We start from the raw sequence: 22,235 nt of genomic DNA on the forward strand, positions 1-22,235 counted from the left end.
CTTGAATCATCCTAGTTGCTCTTCTCTGAACTTTTTCCAAACTCTCATTTGTAGACTGTACGGATGAGGAGGAGGGCTGAGAAAGTGTCTATGGACCCCTCACCTCCTGGACATAAACTGTTTCAACTCCTCCCTTCTGGACGCTGCTATAGGGCATTGTATGTCAAAATAACCAGACATAAAAGTTTCCCGCCCCCCCCCCCCGTGCCATCACTCTCCTGAACACCTAATTCCCCCTCTCTCGTTTCTCACCTTTTCCCATCTTCTCATCTTTCCTACTATCTTCTCCCATTGGTTTCTTATGATTTATCACTTGTAGATTAATTGTTAATCATCACTTATAATCAATTGTTTGTAACTTAGGATTAACGATTGTAACTATGATTTATGATCTCTGGCCTATGACTTGCTCTTTATAGGTACACTGTGAATTTATGCACCGGAGGGAGGGAGGGAGGGAGGGAGGAAAAAAGGAAAGGAAAGAAACGAAGGAAGGAAGGAAAGAAAGAAAGAAAGAAAGAAAGAAAGAAAGAAAGAAAGAAGAAAAGAAAAGAAAAAGGGAGGGAGGGTGGGAGGAAAGAAAGAAAGAAAGAAAGAAAGAAAGAGAAAAAGAAAGAAAGAAAGAAAGAAAGAAAGAAAGAAAGAAAGAAAGAAAGAAAGAAAGAAAGAGGAGGGACAGAAGGAGGAACGTAGGAAAAAAGGAAAGGAAAAAAGGAAGGAAGGAAGGAAGGAAAGAAAGAAAGAAAGAAAGAGAAGGAAGGGAGGGAGGGAGGAAAAAAGGAAAGGAAAGAAGGAAAGGAAGGAAGGAGTTGGTTAGGATTGGGAGGGAGGGAGGGAGGGAGGGAGGGAGGGAGGAAGGAAGGAAGGAAGGAAGGAAGGAAGGAAGGAAGGAAGGAAGGAAGGAAGGATGGATCCTACCAGAACCTTGTGGCTGGTTCTACTATGAAGCTGCCTCCAAGACAAGCTGGCAGAAAGGAGGAGAGTTGGGGTCTGTCTCCTAAGGGTCCACCAGGGAGACCATAGCCGCCGCCCCAAATGATCAGATGGGATCCTTGTGTGATTCTTCCTTGGATTCTTGTTCTAATAGGTAACCTAATCTGCACATCTTGTCTTGAGCAGCATTCCAGTATTTGAGGGGCTACCCCAAAGAAGAGTGGGTCACGTTATTCTCCAAAGCACCAGAGGGAAGGAGGAGAAACCATGCTTGGAAACTGACCAAGGAGAGAAGCAACCTGGAGTTAAGGAGAAACTTCCCAACAGTGAGGACAATCAACCAGGGGAACAGAGGTTGCCTCCAGAAATCGTGGGCGCTCCATCCCTGGAAGTTTTTAAGAAGAGACTGGACATTCACCTGTCTGAGATGGTCTAGGGCAGTGTTTCTCAACCTTGACCATTTTAAGGCACGTGGACTTCAACTCCCAGAATTCCACAGCCAGCATTGCTGGCTGTGGAATTCTGGGAGTTGAAGTCCACATGCCTTAAAATGGTCAAGGTTGAGAAACACTGGCCTAGGGTCTCCTGCTTGAGCAGGGGGCTGGACTAGAAGACCTCCAGGGTCCCTTCCAGCTCTCTTCTAGCTGAACTCACCTCAGGTGGACTAAGAGAGTCAACCCACCCCTCCTTTGTTCCAAGCTGAAAGCGGCTCTGATGCAACTCCTGGAGTCAGGTGCGAGCCCACTTCAGGTGACAAAGGCATCTGGGCAAATATTTGATCTCTCTCTCTCTTGAAGCGCCCCGGAGGAGGCCATTCAGGCAGAACAAAACCTCACCCACCCACCCCACCCCGTTCCCAGCCAAGGGAAGAGTCTCACCAAGGTCAAGAGGGCCCAGAAATTCCCAGTCAGGCCACCAAGGAGTTTGCTGGGAAACGCTCGACTCTTTCCTTTGTTTAACTTGGTGCCCAGTTTCAGAGAAGACAGCAGGAGTTGGCATCGGAGGGGGGGGGTGGATGGGAAGGCCCCCCCCTCCTCCCTCCTGCAAAGTGGGGCAGAAGGGATGGGGAGCCCCTGCAGCGCTGGGTCTTCGGTCTCTGCCTCTTAGGCTAGTTTGGGTTAGTCGGGTACACGGCACCTCGAGAGCTGCTTGCTCTGGTGCAGTCTGGTTAAAAAGGATGAAAACAATAGAGCTGGTTCTCGATTTATGGACACTTATTCTGCGTGTTTCTCTCTCTGTCCCTCTCTGTATATGTGTGTGTCTTTCTCTGTGTGTCTGTTTCTCTCTCTCTCTCTCTCTATCTCTCTCTCTATCTATCTATCTATCTATCTATCTATCTATCTATCTATCTATCTATCTATCTATCTATCTCTCTTTCTCTGTGTCTCTCTCTTTATCTGTCTCTTTCTTTCTCCCCCCCCCTCTCTCTGTCTCTCTCTCTCTCTCTCTCTGGGTCTCTTTCTTTCTCCCTCTCTGTCTTTCTCTTTCTTCCTCTCTCTTTGTCTCCCTGTGTCTCTTTCTCCATCTCTCTCTCTCTCTGTCCCGTCTCTCTCTCTCTTTCTCTCTCTGTTTATTCTCTCTGTCTCTCCTGTCTCCCTCTTTCTGTCTCTCTCGTCTCTCTGTGTGTCTTTCTCTGTCTCTCTCTCCCTCTGTCTCTCTTTCTCCATCTCTCTCTCTCTGTCCCTTCTCTCTCTCTCTCTCCTGTTTCTCTCTCTCTCTCTCTCTCTCTGTCTGTCTCTCTGTGTCTCTCTCTGTCTGTCTTTCTCTTTCTCTCTGTCTCTCTCATACCTATACATTACATTAGTCCTTGAGTTATAACCACAACGGAGCTCAACATTTACATTGCTAAGTGAGACAGTTGTTGAGTACATGTTACCCTGTTTTACAACCTGTCTTGCCACGGTCATTAAGAGAATCACGGCAGCTGTTAAGTTAGCAACACAGTTGTTAAATGAATCTAGCTTCCCCCGTGGACTTCGCTCGTCAGAAGGCGGCCAAAGGGGACACTTTGGGCAACCGTCCTAAGTACACGCCAGTTCCCGAGCCTCTGAATTGTGATCACGTGACCACAGAGGGCTGCTGCGACGGTTGTAAGTGTGAAAAACGGTCGCAAGTCGCTTTTTCAGTGCCGTTGTAACTTTGAGCGGCCATTAAATGATTAGTTGTTGTAAGTTGTTGTAATTCTCCTAAATGGCATTTTTCTCCACCCTCTTTTCAAACCACCAATAATGTTTTGCAGTCCACAGAGTCCAAGTGCAATGAAATTAAAAGTTTTTATTCAAATGTGTCGGGTGAGAGAGATGCAACTTTGTTCGCTCTGTGTGTGTGTGTGTGTGTGTGTGTGTTGGTACAGGCAAGGCCTAGTTCACACCTGCTGGGCAACGACAAAGCTGTATTGAAGCCTACTAAGGGCAGCCATCGTTGTCCGTTCTGGGAAACCGTCTCCCATCTCCCTGCAAACAAATTTAAGACTCCGGTAGGTTTCCCTTGCTCCAGAAAGAAGCAGAAACTCAAAACGGTGTGATGAGGAAGGGTGAAGGACGGACCCGGTTCCAAAAAACCTCACTTCTTCTTCTTCTCCTCTTCCAGCGTTGCCCTCCACGGGGGTCTTCTCTTATGCAGACAACACCAGCAGATCCTGAGCAAAACAACAACAAAAAAGACCCCGTTGATGAATTCTCATATTATGACCCCTTCTCCTTGGGACTTTCATGGGGTGGGGGAGATCATCCCGCCTAGAAATTCAGAGGGACAGACTTCCGACGCCACCCAGGATGTCAAGGAGAGAAGCAACCTGGAACTAAGGAGAAACTTCCTGACAGACTGAAAGAACAATTAACCAGTGGAATTACCTGCCTCCAGAAGTGTTGAACGCTCCAACACTGGAAGTTTTTAAGAAGAGACTGGACAACCATTTGTCTGAAATGGTATAGGGGTTTCCTGTCTGAGCAGGGAATTAGACTAGATGACCTCCAAGGTCCCTTCCAACTTTATTATTATTATTATGGATCATCGCACAGTCAGCCAGATGTTCAGACTGGGTTTGGCATTTTGTCTACCTCTTGAGTCCTTACCCAGGACCTGGGATAGGCAGATGTGGATGTTTGATGGTATTACAGATATTGTCGCAGGATGGAAGCAGTTCCTAGTAAGGCCGCCTTTTGCAATTGACTAATAGCGAATTTGTCAATGCCAATGGTGTTTAAGTGGTGCTCCAGCTGTTTTGGGATTGCACCCAAAGAGCCTATGACTATTGGTACTACCCTTGCTTGCTTTTGCCACAGTCTTTCTATTTCTATTTGTAGGTCTTTGTATTTTGTTATCTTCTCCAGTTCTTTCTCTTCTGTTCTGCTATCTCCAGGCACTGCCACATCCACTATCCAGACTTTTTTGTCTTTCTTATCAACAATTATTAAGTCTGGGGTGTTATATTGTTGTTGTTGTTGTTATTATTATTATGGGACTGGAGGCTAAAACATATAAGGAATAATTGCAGGAATTGGGTATTTCTAGTTTAATTAAGTGAAGGACAAGGGGTGACATGATAATAGTCTTCCAGTATCTCAGGGGCTGCCCTAAAGAAGAGGGAGTCAAGCTATTCCCAAAGCACCTGAAGGCAGGACAAGAAGCAACGGATGGAAACTCATCAAGGAGAGAAGCAACCTGGAACTAAGGAGAAATTTCCTGACAGTGAGAACAATTAACCAGTGGAACAACCTGCCTCCGGAAGCCATTTGTCTGAAATAACATAGGGTTTCCTGCCTGAGCAGGGGGGTTGGACTAGATGACCTCCAAGGTCCCTACCAACATTATTATTATTATTATTATTATTATTATTATTATTATTATTATTATTATTATCATCATCATCATCATCATCATCATCATCATCATCATCATCTGTGGATCCTTTCCTGCTGCGCCCACATCACCAAAATCCGGGAAAGATCTCAAGAACTTGGGGTTTAGGTGACCTTCTCAACTCTCCTAAGCCATTCCGTGAAAAATTCTGAAGATTGCCTCCTATCATTTGTGGACTTGGCTGGTTATCAAGCAAGGCTAAGTCCTCAACTTAGGACTACAATTCGGACCAGACTTTCAGTTGCTAAGTGGGTCACACCTGATTCTTCAACTTTTTTTTTTTTTGCCACAGTCGTTCAATGAGTCGGTGCAGTTAAGTGTTGATGGAGATCCTCCGTCCACCGGATCCTGATTGTCCCAAAGATGCTTTTATTTCAGGAGGCAACGGGACTTTCTTGTTTTTTCTTGGAAGACATTTCTCTCCTCATCTCAGAAGCTTCCTCAGGTTCTGACTGGATGATGGGGAAGGGAAGGATTTATACTCCTTGCAGACAGCTGGTCCTTTGCATTCCTTTAAGAGAGTCGTTGAGGCCACCTGGAGGTTCACCTGTGTCCTCAGGATCTCCTGAGTGGTGTCAATGGGGGTGGAGCCTTCCTGGAACTGCGGAAAGGACCGTGTGGTAGACTGGAGATAAATGATGTTGCATCCCTGCCCCTCTGTTGAGGGAGGGCTGTTCAGTTTTGACCTAGATGGCCTCTCAAAGACCACCCCCATTTGCACCACTCAGGTGACCCTGAGGAGGCAGGTGAACCTCCAAGTGGCCTCAATGACTCTCTAAAAAGAAGGAGAATCACCAGCTGTCTGCCAGGAGTATAAATCCTTCCCTTCTCCACCATCCAGTCAGAACCTGAGGAAGCTTCTGGGATGAGAAGCGAAACCTCTTCAAAGAAAAAACAAGAAAGTCCAGTGAGCTTCTAAAAAAAGAAGCACCTTTGGGACACTGCACTTAAGTGAATCACATGGTTGTTAAGTGAATCTGGCTTCCCCCATTTACTTTGCTTGTTGGATGTTAACCACAAATGGACCAATAATGGAGGCCACAAATGCACAAATAGGGTGAACCACAAAAGCATCAAGAGGGGCAGCCACAAAATGCACTTTGTCTGATTAAGTCTCCCAGAAAGCATTAACGGGTCGTGAGAATGGGACATCTTGACCCTTTAACTCTCCCCACCATTCATTCCCTCCCTCCCTTTCCCTCTCTCCCTCCCTCTCTCTCTCTCCCTTTCACTCTCTCCCTCTCCTCTCCCTCTCTTCCTCTCCCTCTCCCTTTCCCTTTCACTCTCTTCCTCTCCTATTCCTCTCTCCCTCCCTTTCTCCCTCTCCCTCCTTCTCTCCCTCTCCCTTTCACTCTCTCCCTCTCTCTCTTTCCCTCTCCCTCTCTCCCTACCTCCCTTTCCCCCTCCCTCTCCCTCTCCCTTTCACTCCCTCTCCTTCTCACCCTCTCTCTCCTTCTCCCTCTCTCTCTCCCTCTCTCCCTCCTTCTCTCCGTCTCCCTTTCACTCTCTCCCTCTCCCTCTCTCTCTTTCCCTCTCCCTCTCTCCCTCTCTCCCTCCCCCTCCCTCCCTCCCATCTCTCCCCCTCTCCCTCCCTCTCTCCCTCCCTCCCCCTCCTCTCCTCTCTTTCCCTCTCCCTCTCTCCCTCTCTTCCTCTCTCCCTCTCTCCCTACCTCCCTCTCCCTCTCCCTCTCTCTACCTCCCTCTCTCCCCCTTCCTCTCTCCCTCTCCCTCTCTCCCCAACTCCCTCTCCCCTCCCTCTCTCCCTCTCTCCCTCCCTCCTAGGCATACATTACCAGCTTCCTTCCGTAGCACTTACTTCGATGACGTCCACCGAGGCATTGTTGAAATCGATGTTGAGCAGTCTGGGGAGAGGAACCCCTCCACCTAAGATGGCTGGAGCCAGAAACAAAACGGAATCAGGTTTCTAAGCTCAAAGGCAAATTGGGACTTTTTGCTTCCTTCTCTTTTTCCCAGCCCCTGCTGTGCCCCAGATAAGTCAGCATTTTGCCGCATCTCGTGTGGCAAACCCATTGCCACGTTTTCAGTGTGTCCCACGGGTGAACCTGGAGTCAGTTCTCCCCAGCTGCAAAGGAGACACTTTTCTTTGTGACCTGAAAAATCACAGCTGGATGCTGATTCTGTTACCCTCGTTCCTCTCCCTCCCCTGGAACAGGGAACCCTCTCCAGGCTCTTGAACTCAGACCACACTTATTCCCAGTCGGAGGAGAAAGGCCCATTCCCAGCCCTCTCTCTGCTTCAGGACAGCAGCCAAAGGCAGCCGTGGGGGGTGCTGAGCCTCCCCTGGGCCGCTGGCAAGCGAGGGGAGGAAGGATTTCAATCAATCAGAATAGAGATAGGAGGGATCTTGGAGGTCTTCTAGTCCAACCCCCTGCTTAACTCTGGTGCTGGAGAAGACTCCTGCGAGTCGCCTGGACTGCAAGGCGTTCAAACCGGTCAGTCCTAGAAGAGATCAACCCCGACTCCTCTTTAGAAGGCCAGATCCTGAAGTGGAAACTCAAATACTTTGGCAGCTGCAGCACACGGCTGGCTCCTATTTAAGGGATTGTCTTACAAGAGTACGTTCAGTGACCGTTCCAAGTTACAACGGTCCATTTTTCATCCTGTGCACAACTGTTGCAGCCTCCCCCCTAGTCACGTGATCAGGATTCAGCCACTGGGGAACTGACTCGCATCTATGACGGTTGCAGGGTCCCCGGGGGTCCCACGATCCCCCCTTTCCGACAAGGAAAGTCCTTGGGGACGCCAGACTCAGTTAATAACTTAACCCCTGCAGTGATTCTCTTAACAACTGTGGCAAAACGGGGCAAGACTCGCTTAAGAAATATTTCGCTTAGTAACGGAAATTTTGGGCTCCAGTGTGGTTGTAAGAGGAGGACGACTTAGGTAAATCTAAGCCCTGCGGCGGTTGCTGTTTAAGCTTCCATCCCCTTAAGGTCCATCAATCTGAGGTCCTTCCCCCACCTCCCCACCTCCCCCCCCAGCAGAGACAGTTGCGACTTTCACATTTTTGACTTTGCTACCTAGTAAACGTTAATCATGATCTCCAGCATTGAGGGGCCCTCTTCTTATTTTCTATCGGCCCAAGGATTTATGCATCTCAGAAAGATTACAACAGCTTCAGCTTTAAGGGCTGAAATTTATGTTTTCGGAACAGGGGGTTTTAAATCTTGTTCTTCTCCGCTTCCCGGCAAGCTGGCAAGCTCAGGACAGCCACAAAAACAACCTGAAGTCTAAGATTCAGCTTGGATGTGGGAAAAGGCCCTTCTGTTCCCCTAAAGACAATTTGGTCCAGTATAGATAAGGGTATTAATGGCGTCCTTGATGCTCTCTGTGGTTTCCTTGCAGACGTTTCATGACCCACCTAGGTAACATCATCAGTGGTAGAAGGGAGGGGGGTCTAGGAGGAGGAGGAAGAGGACTGGGGGGTCCTTGGTGCTCTCTGAGCTGGGTGGTTTCCTTGCAGACATTTCATGACCCATCTAGGTAACATCATCAGAGATAGAAGGGGGGAGGAGGAGGAGGAGGAGGAGGAGGAGGAGGAGGAGGAGGAGGAGGAGGACTGGGGGGTCTTTGGTGCTCTCTCAGCTGGATGGTTTCCTTGCAGATGTTTCATGACCCAACTAGGGAACAGTGCTGGAAGGCAGGGGGAGTTTGCTCTCTGTTTATATATACAAGTGGTTTGCTATGTCAGAGTTGGTGAGAGTATCGTCTTCTTCTTGGTGTTTCCTTGATTAAGCTGTTGTTTATTGTTAGCTTGTTTGTCTAAATTGGTATTTCCCTGACTGGGGTATGGTTTACTTCTTGATTTTGGGCCTAGTATTAATTTTGGTATTGACTTCTGCTTAAACCCCAGTCAAGGAACCACCAAGAAGACTTCCGCCAACACTGATAGATTCTATCTATCTATCTATCTATCTATCTATCTATCTATCTATCTATCTATCTATCTATAACATATCAATCATATAAATCAATCTATCTATATCATATCTATCTATCATATCGATCATATCAATCAATCAATCTATATCATATCTATCTATCTATCTATCTATCTATCATATCAATCAATCAATCTATCTATCTACAGTATCTATCTAATATCAATCATATCAATCATATCTATCTATCTATCTATCTATCTATCTATCTATATCATATCTATCATATCGATCATATCAATCAATCAATCTATCTATCTATCTATATGATATGATATGATACCAATCTATCTATCTATCTATCTATCTATCTATATCTATCTATCTATCATATCAATCAATCAATCTATCTATATCATATTTATCTATCTATCATATCAATCAATCTATCTATCTATCTATCTACAGTATCTATCTATATGATATGATAGATAGATAGATAGATAGATAGATATGATCGATATGATTGATATTAGATAGATAGATATGATATGATATGATATCAATTTATCTATCTAATATCAATCATATCGATCATATCTATCTATCTATCTATATCATATCTATCTATCATATTGATCATATCAATCAATCAATCTATCTATCTATATGATATGACATATCTATCTATCTATCTATCTATCTATCTATCTATCATATCGATCATATCAATCAATCAATCAATCAATATCATATCTATCTATCTATCATATCAATCAATCTATCTATCTACAGTATCTATCTATATGATATGATATCATATGATATCATATATCTATCTATCTAATATCTATCATATCGATCATATCAATCTATCTATCTATATCATATCTATCTATCATATTGATCATATCAATCAATCTATATTATATGATATGATTATCTATCTATCATATCGATCATATCAATCAATCTATCTATCTATCTATATGATATGATATCAATCTATCTATCATATCGATCATATCAATCAATCAATCTATATCATATCTATCTATCTATCATATCAATCAATCTATCTATCTACAGTATCTATCTATATGATGTCATATCATATCATGTCTGTCTGTCTGTCTATCTATCTATCTATCTATCTATCTATCTATCTATCTATCTATCTATCTATCTATCTATCCAGTGGTGGGATTCAACCGGTTTGCACCACTTCAGCAGAACCGGTAGCTAATTTTTTGTTGCCCAGGCCCAGAACGGACATCTGGAAGCGGCATCCACACAGAGAACCGGTTCTTCACCTATTTGAATCCCACCACTGGCTGAGACAATGAGAAGGCAAAGACACGGGGAAGAGACGAGATGGACTCTCCATCATTTAGCATGTAGGTTGATGCAAACAAGGGCAGCCACCCACAGCCCATCATCCCTCCATTGTCCACAAAGTATCCAGAATCCTGTTGGCCAACCTGGGCAGCTTCCAGAGGTGTGGGCTATCTCCTCCCAGAATTCTCTAGCTAACATTTGTTGTGGCAGAGGATCCTGGGAGTTGAAGTCCACACCTCTGGCAGTTGTCCAGGTTGAGAAAGGCAAGAGTTGAAGACTCTCAAAGAAGTTCTGGAATTCTCTTACCGTTCATGGCAGGAAGGAAGGCTACTTCAAAGATCTTGCCGACCAGCCCCTCCATCAGGGACACCTATATCCAGTGGGGGGAAAAACATTTTAATGCCCTCAACTCATCCAAGGGGAGAATGTGTGGAGACAATTAAGATTCCCCTTGATTTGCTATTTTGAGCCCACCTTGCATTTGTTGAACTGAACGCAGAAAGGACTCTGGGTTGCAAACATTCTTAGAATCCAAAATTTACCTATAGAATAGTATAATAGAATAGAATAGAATAGAAAATAGAATAAAAAATAGAATAGAATAGAATGCAGAATAGAATAGAAAATAGAATGCAGAATAGAATAGAAATAGAAATATAGAATAGAATAGAAATCGAAATATAGAAGAGAAGAGAAATAGAAATAGAGAATAGAATAAAATAGAATTAGAATAGAATAGAAGACAGAATAGAATAGAATAGAAATAGAATAGAATAGAATAGAATGCAGAATAGAATAGAATATAGAATGCAGAATAGAATAGAATAGAAATAGAAATATAGAATTGAATAGAAATAGAAATATAGAATAGAATAGAAATAGAAATATAGAATAGAATAAAATAGAATAGAATAGAATAGAATAGAATAGAATAGAATAGAATAGAATAGAATAGAATAGAATAGAATAGAATAGACTTTGCATGTCCATGTTGCGTCTTTGAGGCATGATTTAAGTCAGAGGTGTCCAATCCTCACTTTAAGTCTCGTGGACTTCAACTCCCATGCTGGCTGGGGAATTCTGAGAATTGAAGTCCACAAGTCTTAAAATGGCCAAGGATTGGACACCTCTGACTTAAGTTAACCCTTTAATGTGCATAAGCATTGGCATAGTATCCACCTAACCCATAAAGCCTGCAGTTAAAATGATTACGTGCGAAACATGCAAGCATTCCTTCGGAGGGGCAACCATGCCAGATACAGGGTTTTTTTTTATGACCGTGTCTAGATAGTCCTCAATTTACGGCAACAATTGAGTGCACAATTTCCACGGCAAAGCCAGGGAGTTGTGTGAATTTTGTCCCTTTTGTTGCCACAGTTGCTGAAGGAATCACCGCAGAGGTTAAGTTAATAAGAGGTCTGTTAAGCATCTAAAAAGGTTACATCGGGGCAACTGGGCCGAAAGTTCAATGAAACCATTTTGTGACTCAGCCAAGTCGCCTCTTCAGCCCAAACTGAAATTTTAGTTCGGCAGAAAGTCAGAAAGTCTTTGTAGATAAATGTCTGTGGAGGTTCCCAGTCCTCCAGGGTCCTGGTTGTCCCGAAGGTGTTTTTTTCACAAGGCAACTGGACTTTCTGTTTTTTTTTCCTTTGAAGACATTTCGCTTCTCATCTAAGAAGCTTCTTCAGGTTCTGACTGGAGGGTGGGAAGGATTTATACTCCTTGCAGAGAGCTGGTCATTTGCATTGAGGAATCTTTAATGATTGCACTCCAAAAGAAAGCGAAGGACCGGCTGTCTGTGCAAGGAGTATAAATCCTTCCCTTCCCCACATCCAGTCAGAACCTGAGGAAGCTTCTGGCATGAGAAGTGAAACGACTTCAAAGAAAAAAAAGGAACTACAGTTGCTTCCTGAAAAAAAGCACCTTTGGGTCTTTTTTGGATATATTATAATCATCGTCATCATCATCATCCACATCTGCCTATCCCAGGTCCTTGGTAAGGACTTGATAAGTAGACAAAAATGGAAAATCCAGTCTGAACGTCTGGCTGACTGTGCAATGATCAATAATACTAATATTAATACTAATACTAATACCTCCAGAAGCTGTGAATGCTCCAACACTGGAAGTTTTTAAGAAGAGACTGGACAGCCATTTGTCTGAAATGGTAAACGGATTCCTGCCTGAGCAGGGGGTTGGACTAAATGACCTCCAAGGTCCCTTCTGAGTCTGTTATTCTATTATTCTTTTTTTCCTTCCTTCCTTCCTTCCTTCCTTCCTTCCTTCCTTCCTTCCTTCCTTCCTTCCTTCCTTCCTCCCTCCCTCCCTCCCTCCCTCCTTCCCTTCTCCAACACTGGAAGTTTTTGTTCAGCCATTTGTCCGAAATGGTATAGGGTTTCCTGCCTGAGCAGGGGGTTGGACTAGATGACCTCCAAGGTCCCTTCCAACTATATTATTATTACTATTACTATTATTATTCTAATGATACTAATACTGATGATGATGATTTGGAAGGGACCTTGGAGGTCATCTAGTCCAACCCCCGCTCAGGCAGGAAACCCTATAAATATATATACCATATATATATTTGGCCTGGATGACTGAGTTTCCCTTTACAAATGCTTGTAAAGTCCATCTAGTTCCCCTGTTGAATTTTAAGGGTGATGAAGCTGGCAATGGGGCAACGGGGCGTGTTGCTAGCATGGGTTTCCTGTCAACTCAAGGGTGATTGGGGAGCCCTTTAGCTGGGTGTTGGCCAAAAGCCCAGAGGAGAATGGCCTGACTTCAAGTCCCAGCAGAGGGCAACCTCAGGGTCAGGTCCACGGAGCTGTCCCTGAAGTCATGGGGGATGAAGGTGGCATTGACCTCTTCCTCCAACTTCCTCCACCCAAAAGAGGCGCTGCCTTTCCCGTCTCCCCAGCCAAGAAGCAAAGTTTACTCTTACATCAAAGTCTCCAACGTTGGAGGAATCCAGCTTGACACGAGACCTGCAGGAACAAAGAGAGAAGGGGAGTGAGAAGACGGAGGGGTCTCACCGGGCAGCTGGGTTGGACTGGGAGGGAGGGAGGGAGGAAGGGAGAGAGGGAAAGAGGGAAGGAGGATAGAGAGAGGGAGGGAGGGAAGGAAGGAAGGAAGGAAGGAAGGAAGGAAAGAAGGAAGGAAGGAAGGAAGGAACAGAAGGAAAGGAAAGGGAAGGAAAGGAAAGGGAAGGAAAGGAAAGGAAAGGAAAGGAAAGGAAAGGAAGGAGGAAGGATAGAGAGAGAGGGAAGGTGGGACGGAAGGAAGGAAGGGAAAGAAGGAAGGAAGGAATTACTGGTGCAAGGGCAAGAGGTGAGCGCGTGCACATGCATGTATGCACTGGGCAGGCACTCATGCAGCCCAGGAGGTGCCCTCTGCGATAGACAATGGGAAATCATCATCATCATCATCACGCCCTTCATCCACGCAGTGACATTGACAGACTTTATCTACCAAGGCAAATAGATGGGCGTGGAATGCTACAAGTACATCAGATGGTTGAAGAAGAAAAAATGGCTTTGGAAGAATATCTGAAGAACAATGATGAAGATGCACTGAAATTAGTATATCAGGAAGGCTTACTAACTACTGGAGAGACCAAACTGGCCTACAAGAAAGACCAAATGAAGAACAGAATAGAGGCATGGGAAGACAAAGCACTACATGGCCAATACATGAAAAAATAGCTGGGAAAGCAGATAATAATAAAACCTGGCAATGGCTAAGAGCAGGAAAATTGAAGAAAGAGACCGAGGGACTAATTCTGGCTGCACAAGACCAAGCCTTAAGGACAAATGCATACAAAGTCAAAATTGAGAAGACAACAACAGACAGTAAGTGCCGCCTATGCAAAGAAGCTGAAGAAACAGTGGACCACTTGGTAAGCTGTTGCAAGAAGATTGCACAAACTGATTACAAGCAGCGGCATGACAAAGTAGCAACAATGGTGCATTGGAAGATCTGCAAAAAATATCATTTGCCTGTAAGCAAAAACTGGTGGGATCATAAAATAGAGAAAGTCATAGAAAATGATAAAATTAAACTGCTCTGGGACTTCAGAATTCAAACAGACAAGCATCTGCAACACAACACCCCAGACTTAACAGTTGTCGATAAGAAAGACAAAAAAGTCTGGATAGTGGACGTGGCAGTGCCTGGAGACAGCAGAATAGACGAGAAAGAACTGGAGAAGATCACAAAATACAAAGACCTACAAATAGAAATAGAAAGACTGTGGCAAAAGCAAGCAAGGGTAGTACCAATAGTCATAGGCGCCTTGGGTGCAATCCCAAAACAACTGGAGCACCACTTGAACACCATCATCGGCATTGACAAATTCGCTATTAGTCAATTGCAAAAGGCAGCCTTACTAGGAACTGCTTCCATCCTGCGACGATATCTGTAATACCATCAAACATCCACATCTGCCTATCTCAGGTCCTGGGTAAGGATTCGATAGGTAGACAAAATGCCAAATCCAGTCTGAACATCTGGCTGACTGTGCAATGACCAATAATAATAACAACAACAACAACAACAACAATAATAATAATAACTGACTTACTTGTCCAGCTGAGTGCTGATTTTTAGTTTGTTGTCCTCAACAGAGAATTTGGCCAGCAAAGAAGCATCCTAGAAGGACAACAATGGACCCATCCTGACCATATCGCAAAGGTGCTTTTTCCAAAAAGCATCTTTATTGTGTTTTTTGACCCCTCAAGTGGGCAATTTTGCCCTAGGTGTGCAGGAATAGATTACACAGGTAGTCCTCGACTTACGACAGTTCGTTTAGCGACCGTTCAAAGCTACAACGGCACTGAAAAAAATGATTTATGACCGTTTTTCACACTTACGACCGTTACAGCCTCCCCAGGGTCAACGTGATCAGAATTCAGACACTTGGAAACTGGCATGTACTTATGACTGTTGCAGTGTCCTGGGATCACGTGATCCCCTTTTGTGACCTTCTGACAAGCAAAGTCAACAGGGAAGCCTGATTCACTTAACAACCGAGTTACTCATTTATCAACTGCAGTGATTCATTTAACAACTGTGGCAAGAAAAGTCGTAAAATGGGGCACTCAATATCTGTCTCACTTAGCAACGGAAATGTGGGCTCCACTGTGGTCGTGAGTCCAGGACTTCCTGTACACAGACACAAGGGTTTGGATGATGATCAGGCTGGTGTGAAAGAAGGCAGGCTGGAACGTTGTAATAAGTCCTCAGTTTACGACCATAATGGTCGTAAATTTTGTAACGATCATTAAGGAAATGCTGAGGTCATTAAGTCAGCCCCTGGCCTTTTTTTTCCAGCAAAAAATGAATGATATTGTAAGCCCACCCCGAATTGGTAAGATGGGCTGCCGATCAATTTGATAAAATTTATTTAATAAATAATATGTCATAAAATGCGGTCACATGACTCCGGGATGCTGCAAACGGGAGTGAATGAAGTCCGGTTGGCATGCGCCCAGATGACGGTCACATGACTATGTGGGGGAGAGGCTGCCAATGGGACCTTTGACTCTTGGTCTTAAGCATTCCTCAAGTAGATCCGTTGGAACCTGAAGAAGTCACTAAGTGAGCGGTCGTAAATTCGAGGACTACTTGTGACATGACTCAGACAATCGAGTCTGTCAAAGCATGAACAGTCTTTGCCCCAAGATGAGCCAGGAGTGAATACAGTAAACAGCGGCCTATATTAAATGGTGGTTTATGTTACACTATCTACAATATACACTAGGAACAATATACATACACGTGGTAATGCAGCAAACTCCAACACACAGCAATTAAAACAGGAAACGACAGAGAGAGAGAGAGAGAGAGAGAGAGAGAGAGAGAGAGAGAGAGAGAGACTCCAGCAAAAGCCTTCCCTTTTATACTCAGGCTCTTAAAGGGACACAGACCTTGCTGAATCATTCTTATCATTACATCATCCACCTTACATTACATCAGCTGGTTAAATTATTACCCCGACAGAGTCTTTTTACGGTCCTGGGTGAAATTTCAGCCTGCCACCCTGCTCCCATGTTACCAAGCAAAAGGGACTTTGAGGAATGATGCTTTGCGGAATGTCACAGCCTTCATACTCACAATGCTCAGGACGCAGAGAGACTTCTCGGTGCCCTCGGGCTCCACGGCCAAAATTTCTGAAGTGGCTTGAATTTTAATCAAGCCCATGTCCTTCTGGAGCTTCACGGTCGGAGCCTCAGGGACCGATATCTTCAGCAGGAGGGGCCGAGGCTCGGGGAATTTCTGGAAGATCTGTGGGTCACCCCGAGGAAAAACAACACATATTATCAGGAGAGAACGTTGGCGCTCTCTGAGCTTGGTGGTTTCCTTGCAGACGTTTCATGGCCCAATTTAGGGAAGATTATGTGCTAGAGGAAATGGGGTGTGTGGAGAGGAGGAGGAGGAGGAGGAGGAGGAGGAGGAGGAGGAGGAGGAGGAGGAGGAGGAGGAGGAGGAGGAGGAGGAAAAGGAGGAGGAGGAGGAAGAAGAGGGAGACTGTAGGGTCTTTGGTATTCTCTGAATTTGGTGGTTTCCTTGCAGATGTTTCATGACCCAGCTAGGGAACATTATTAAGGCTAGAGGAAATGGGGTTTGTGGAAAGAAGGAGGAGGAGGAGGAGGAGGAGGACTGTAGAGTCCTTGGTATTCTCTGAGCTTGGTGGTTTCCTTGCAGATGTTTCATGACCCAGTTAGGGAAGATTATCAGTGCTAGAAGAAATGGATTGTGTGGAGAGGAGGAGGAGGAGGAGGAGAGGGGAGGAGGAGGAGGAGGAGGAGGAGGAGGAGGAGGAGGAGGAGGAGGAGGAGGAGGAGGAGGAGGAGGAGAAAGCGATGACTATGGGATCCTTGATGCTCCCAGAGCTGGGTGGTTTTCTTGTGACATTTCAGGACCCAACTAGCTAACATCATCAGTGCTAGAAGGGAGTGAGGAGGAGGAGGAGGAGGAGGAGGAGGAAGAGAGTCATTGGCTTTTTGTTTCATTATCCAACTAAGTAACATCACCAGGGCTGCAAGGGAAGGGGTCTGCTCTCTGTTTATATATATACACAAGTGCTTACCGCCGGAATCAGCGCCCCAAGAGTTGAGGTCATCAGAGGAGGAAGCTCGGGATACTGGTAGACGAAAGCAAAATAGGCCATAAGTGTACATCAGCAGTTTATTTCCTGCTACGTGGGTCTGCATCAGAGGGTACCAAAATTTCCCCTTTTCTCTGATAAGGCTCAGGGTAGAAGTTAGAAGCTATTGTAAGGCTGGTAGAGCTAGTTGTAGCCAAAGAACCTCTTGGAGGCTTGTCTGTCTTTGCACCGCTCCGGTGACCCGGAGGACATAGAAAAGCCTCCAGGAGGCCTCAACGACTCTCCAAAAGGAGGCAAACGACCAGCTGTCTGCAAGGAGTATAAATCCTTCCCTTCCCCAGAACCTGAAGAAGCTTCTGGGATGAGAAGCGAAACGTCTTCAAAGGGAAAACGAGGACGTCCTGGAAAAAGAAGCCCCTTTGGGACATCCCTACCAACGACTGAAATACATCGATGGCCCCTCAAGCTCACCATCCCATCGGAGAGGTCAAGGTTCAGGGCCCCTTGCTTCTGCAGGACGCCCAGCACGGAGCTGAGGAAGTTGACCGACAGTCCCAGCTGAGAGTTAGTTGTGTCTTCCATGGGTGGCAGGGGTGGCATGGGCACCCTGGGTGGCATAGGGGGGGATTCCGGCTTGCCCAGGGGGTAGTCGATTAGGGGGCCGACGACGTGCCCAACCACCGTCTAGGAGGAAGAGAAAAAAACAACGTGAAACCCCAGAAAATGAGGATTTCCACGTTACAGGCAGTCTTCGACGTACGACAGTCCATTTAGTGACCGTTCAGAGTTACAACGGCTCTGAAAAAAGTGACTTAGGACCCTTTTTCACACTTATGACCGTCGTTGCAGCCTCCCCCACAGTCACGTGATCAGAATTCAGACGCTTGGCGACCGGCTCGTATTTATGATGGTCACAGCGCACCGACGTCGGGTGATCCCCTTTTGTGACCTTCTGAAGCAAAAGCAACAGGGGAAGGCCAGATTCACTTAACAACCATGTTAGTAACCTAACAGCTGCAGTGATTCACTTAACAACCGTGTCAAGAATGGTTGTAAAGTGGGACAATAATTGTCTCGCTTAGCAATGGAAATTTTGTGGTGGTACGTTGAGGACTCCCTGTATTCTCTCCTTCAGTCTTATTGATGTCATATTACTGTGCAAACCACAGTAAGGATGCTGGATGCATTAAACCACGATTGATTTAAACATAGTTTTTTTTTAAAAAAATGACATATATTTATTCTACACATTTGGTTCTTTTTTGCACGACTTGGACCAAACCCACACAAATCACAGTACAGGTCAGGGGTCTTCAAACTTGGCCCTTTGATGACTGGTGGACTTCAACTCCCAGAATTCCTCAGCCAGTGTGAGGGAACTAAGACCCTTTTATGACTGGTGGACTTCAACTCCCAGAATTCCCCAGCCAACATGAGGGAACTATGAGCCTTTTATGACTCGTGGACTTCAACTCCCAGAATTCCTCAGCCAGCGTGAGGGAACTAGGACCCTTTTATGACTTGTGGGCTTCAATTCCCAGAATTCCTCAGCCAGCGTGAGGGAACTAGGACCCTTTTATGACTGGTGGACTTCAACTCCCAGAATTCCTCAGTCAACGTGAGAGAACTATGAGACTTTTATGACTCGTGGACTTCAACTCCCAGAATTCCTCAGCCAGTGTGAGGGAACTAGGACCCTTTTATGACTGGTGGACTTCAATTCCCAGAATTCCTCAGCCAGCGTGAGGGAACTAGGACCCTTTTACGACTCGTGGACTTCAATTCCCAGAATTCCTCAGCCAGCGTGAGGGAACTAGGACCCTTTTATGACTGGTAGACTTCAACTCCCAGAATTCCCCAGCCAACGTGAGGGAACTATGAGCCTTTTATGACTCGTGGACTTCAACTCCCAGAATTCCTCAGCCAGCGTGAGGGAACTAGGACCCTTTTATGACTCGTGGGCTTCAATTCCCAGAATTCCTCAGCCAGGTGCCTGCCTGGCTGAGGAATTCTGGGAGTTGAAGTCCACAAGTCATAAAAGGGCTCAGTTTGAAGAGCCCTGACACAGATGGTCTTTGATATATGACAGGTCGCTTAGCAACCGTTCAAAGTTACAATGGATCTTCCTGGGGGTATCTGCAACCTGGTTCTGAGTTCTGACGGCTGCCCCCCCCCTCGTGATCACATGACTGCGTGACAGGAGCTTGGCAACTGACCCCCATCGATAGGCCGTTGGCAGGGTCCCATGGTCACACAACCACGTTGTCTTTCCTTTTATTTATTTATTAAATTTATACACCGCCCGTACCGCTCTTTCTAGTGGTTTTGGCCAAAAATGGGCCTTCTCTTCTATTGTTTGGCAAAACTGACCCATAGCAAAGCATTTCGGTTCACTTAATGACGCTGTTGGTCGCTTAGCAACTGCTGCAAAGGAAGTCGTGAAATCGGGTCCTTCACATGGGTGACCCGCTTTACGACCATCAGGAGTTACGATGGCGTCGCATGAGGTATCACTACACCACTAACCGCTCATGGTGGTTAAAGGCATTTGACTTTCAGTGGGAAAAAAAGAGAGAGTCTGGTCTGGTGGCTGAGGCACCAGGCTAGAAAATGGGAGACGGGGAGTTCTAGTCCCACCTTAGGCACAAAAGCCAGCTGGGTGTCTTTGGGCCTATCACCAGGAGACGGTGAGTTCTAGTTCTGCCTTAGCCAGGAAAGCCAGCTGGGTGACTTTGGGCCAATCACCAGGAGATGGTGAGTTCTAGTCCTGCCTTAGGTAACTTTGGCCCTGTCCCTCTTTCTCAGCCCAACCCACCTCACAGGGTTGTCGTTATGGAGAAAGCAGGAAGAGGAAGTTGTATTGGCTATGTTAGTAATAGTAGTAGTAGTAAAGTTGGAAGGGATCTTGGAGGTCATCTAGTCCAACCCCCTGCTCAGGCAGGAAACCCTACACCATTTCGGACAAATGGCTATCTAGTCTCTTCTTAAAAACTTCCAGTGTTGGAGCATTTACTGCTTCTGGAGGCAGGTGGTTCCACCGGTTAATTGTTCCACCTGTCAGGAAGTTTCTCTTTAGTTCTAGGTTGCTTCTCTCCTTGATGAGTTTCCACCCGTTGCTTCTTGTCCTGCCTTCAGGTGCTTTGGAAAATAGCTTGATTCCCTCTTCTTTATGGCAGCCCCTGAGATATTGGAATACTGCTATCATGTCCCCGCCTTGAGTGATTTCCAAAAATAATAAAGACGGGATACGAACAAGAGACAAGCAAATAAAAGGGTTCCGGGATTCCTTGCAAAATCGGAACGCTTCAACCGCAAAGACACACAGACCAGATTTCCCGGTTTGCAACAATCCTCCTTGCGAAATTTTGTTTAATCAGGTGAAGTTACTGCTCTCCTGGCAGGAGAGATCAGAAGAGATCAGACACCTTCCCCCCCCCCCCGTGGGGGCTTTTATCTAGGACACCAGCCCTCCCCAAAGCAAGCCACATCCTTGTTCCCAGGAATGTGATCTTCGCTTCTGTTTCTTGATTGCTCAAAAGGAAATAAATCTTTGCATCTCCCACTCCCTAAGGTTGCTTCCCCTTCTCTCAAACCCATACATACATCTTCCTTATGGTTACCATTGGTGTAATCGGGTGACACCCTACTTGTAGGTCTCTGTCAGAGAGTTGGATTGTTGCCATCTGAAATGGCTGTGTCCCCATCTGCAAATCTGGCCCAGGAGTTTGAAACACCCTGACTGCATTCACACGATCAGCTTAATGGAGTCAGTTAGAAATCTAGGAACTGCATTCACACAATATACTGGCCTTTGTCAGTATATTGAAACATATAAGGAACGGTTGCAGGAATTGGGCATGTCTAGTTTAACGAAGAGAAGGACGAGGGGGGACAGGATAGCAGTCTTCCAGTATCTCAGGGGCTGCCCCAAAGAAGAGGGAGTCAAGCTATTCTCCAAAGCACCTGAAGGCAGGACAAGAAGCAATGGGTGGGAACGAATCAAGGAGAGAAGCAACCTAGAACTAAGGAGAAACTTCCTGACAGAACAATTAACTAGTGGAGCAACTTGCCACCAGAAGTTGTGGGTGCAGGAATTTAGTATGTCTAGTTTAATGAAGAGAAGGACCAGGAGTGACATGATAGCAGTGTCCCAATATCTCAGAGGCTGCCCCAAAGAAGAGGGAGTCAAGCTGTTCTCCCAAGCGCCAGAAGGCAGGACAAGAAGCAACGGGTGAAAACTAACCAAAGAGAGAAGCAACCTAGAACTAAGGAGAAACTTCCTGATAGAACAATTAACCAATGGAACAACCTGCCTCCAGAAGCGGTGAATGCTCCAACCCTGGAAGTTTTTAAGAAGAAACTGGACAGCCATTTGTCCGAAATGGTATAGGGTTTCCTACCTGAGCAGGGGGTTGGACTAGATGACCTCCAAGGTCCCTTCCAACTTTACTTATTATTATTATTATGGATCATCGCACAGTCAGCCAGATGTTCAGACTGGATTTGGCATTTTGTCTACCTATCGAGTCCTTACCCAGGACCTGGGATAGGCAGATGTGGATGTTTGATGGTATTACAGATATCGTCGCAGGATGGAAGCAGTTCCTAGCAAGGCCGCCTTTTGCAATTGACTAATGGCGAATTTGTCAATGCCAATGGTGTCCAAGTGGTGCTCCAGTTGTTTTGGGATTGCACCCAAGGAGCCTATGACTATTGGTACTACCCTTGCTTGCTTTTGCCACAGTCTTTCTATTTCTATTTGTAGGTCTTTGTATTTTGTTATCTTCTCCAGTTCTTTCTTGTCTATTCTGCTACTACTACTACTACTACTACTACTACTACTACTACTACTACTATTATTATTATTATTATTATTATTATTATTATTATTATTATTATTATTATTATTATAGTATCAATCCTGGTTAGTTTTTTTTATGGTTTGCTGGGTTGTAAAGAGTTAGGACTACTATGAGCATTACTACTAGTCTAATTCTGATAGAACTAGAACTAGCATCGTGCAATCTGCCCGGTTGGAAGTCCTTTCTTGTGAGTCCAAAATGGAGACCTCAACATCCCTGAAGGCATGATGG

General features: G+C 45.4%; 1 protein-coding gene across 4 annotated transcripts in view; it reads right to left on the minus strand.

Moving 5' to 3' along the window:
- Positions 1 to 3,187: 3,187 nt before the first annotated feature.
- The window catches only part of LOC120319384 (BPI fold-containing family B member 4-like), a 28,387-nt gene continuing 9,339 nt past the window's right edge, over positions 3,188 to 22,235 (minus strand). For all 4 annotated transcript variants that reach the window (XM_039368200.1, XM_039368199.1, XM_039368197.1 and 1 more), the window contains exons 10-17: positions 17,614 to 17,826; positions 17,125 to 17,178; positions 16,149 to 16,319; positions 14,617 to 14,684; positions 12,979 to 13,021; positions 10,341 to 10,404; positions 6,611 to 6,687; positions 3,188 to 3,571 (exon numbers count right to left, since the gene is read on the minus strand). In XM_039368200.1, coding sequence (XP_039224134.1) covers positions 3,548 to 3,571; positions 6,611 to 6,687; positions 10,341 to 10,404; positions 12,979 to 13,021; positions 14,617 to 14,684; positions 16,149 to 16,319; positions 17,125 to 17,178; positions 17,614 to 17,826 — 714 coding nt within the window. In that variant the 3' untranslated portion in view covers positions 3,188 to 3,547. The remainder of the gene's footprint in view (positions 3,572 to 6,610; positions 6,688 to 10,340; positions 10,405 to 12,978; positions 13,022 to 14,616; positions 14,685 to 16,148; positions 16,320 to 17,124; positions 17,179 to 17,613; positions 17,827 to 22,235) is intronic.

The sequence above is a fragment of the Crotalus tigris genome, unplaced genomic scaffold, assembly GCF_016545835.1.
Source record: "Crotalus tigris isolate CLP2741 ecotype Arizona unplaced genomic scaffold, ASM1654583v1 scf7180000020719.984301794:720406, whole genome shotgun sequence".
Classification (NCBI taxonomy): Eukaryota; Metazoa; Chordata; class Lepidosauria; order Squamata; family Viperidae; genus Crotalus; species Crotalus tigris.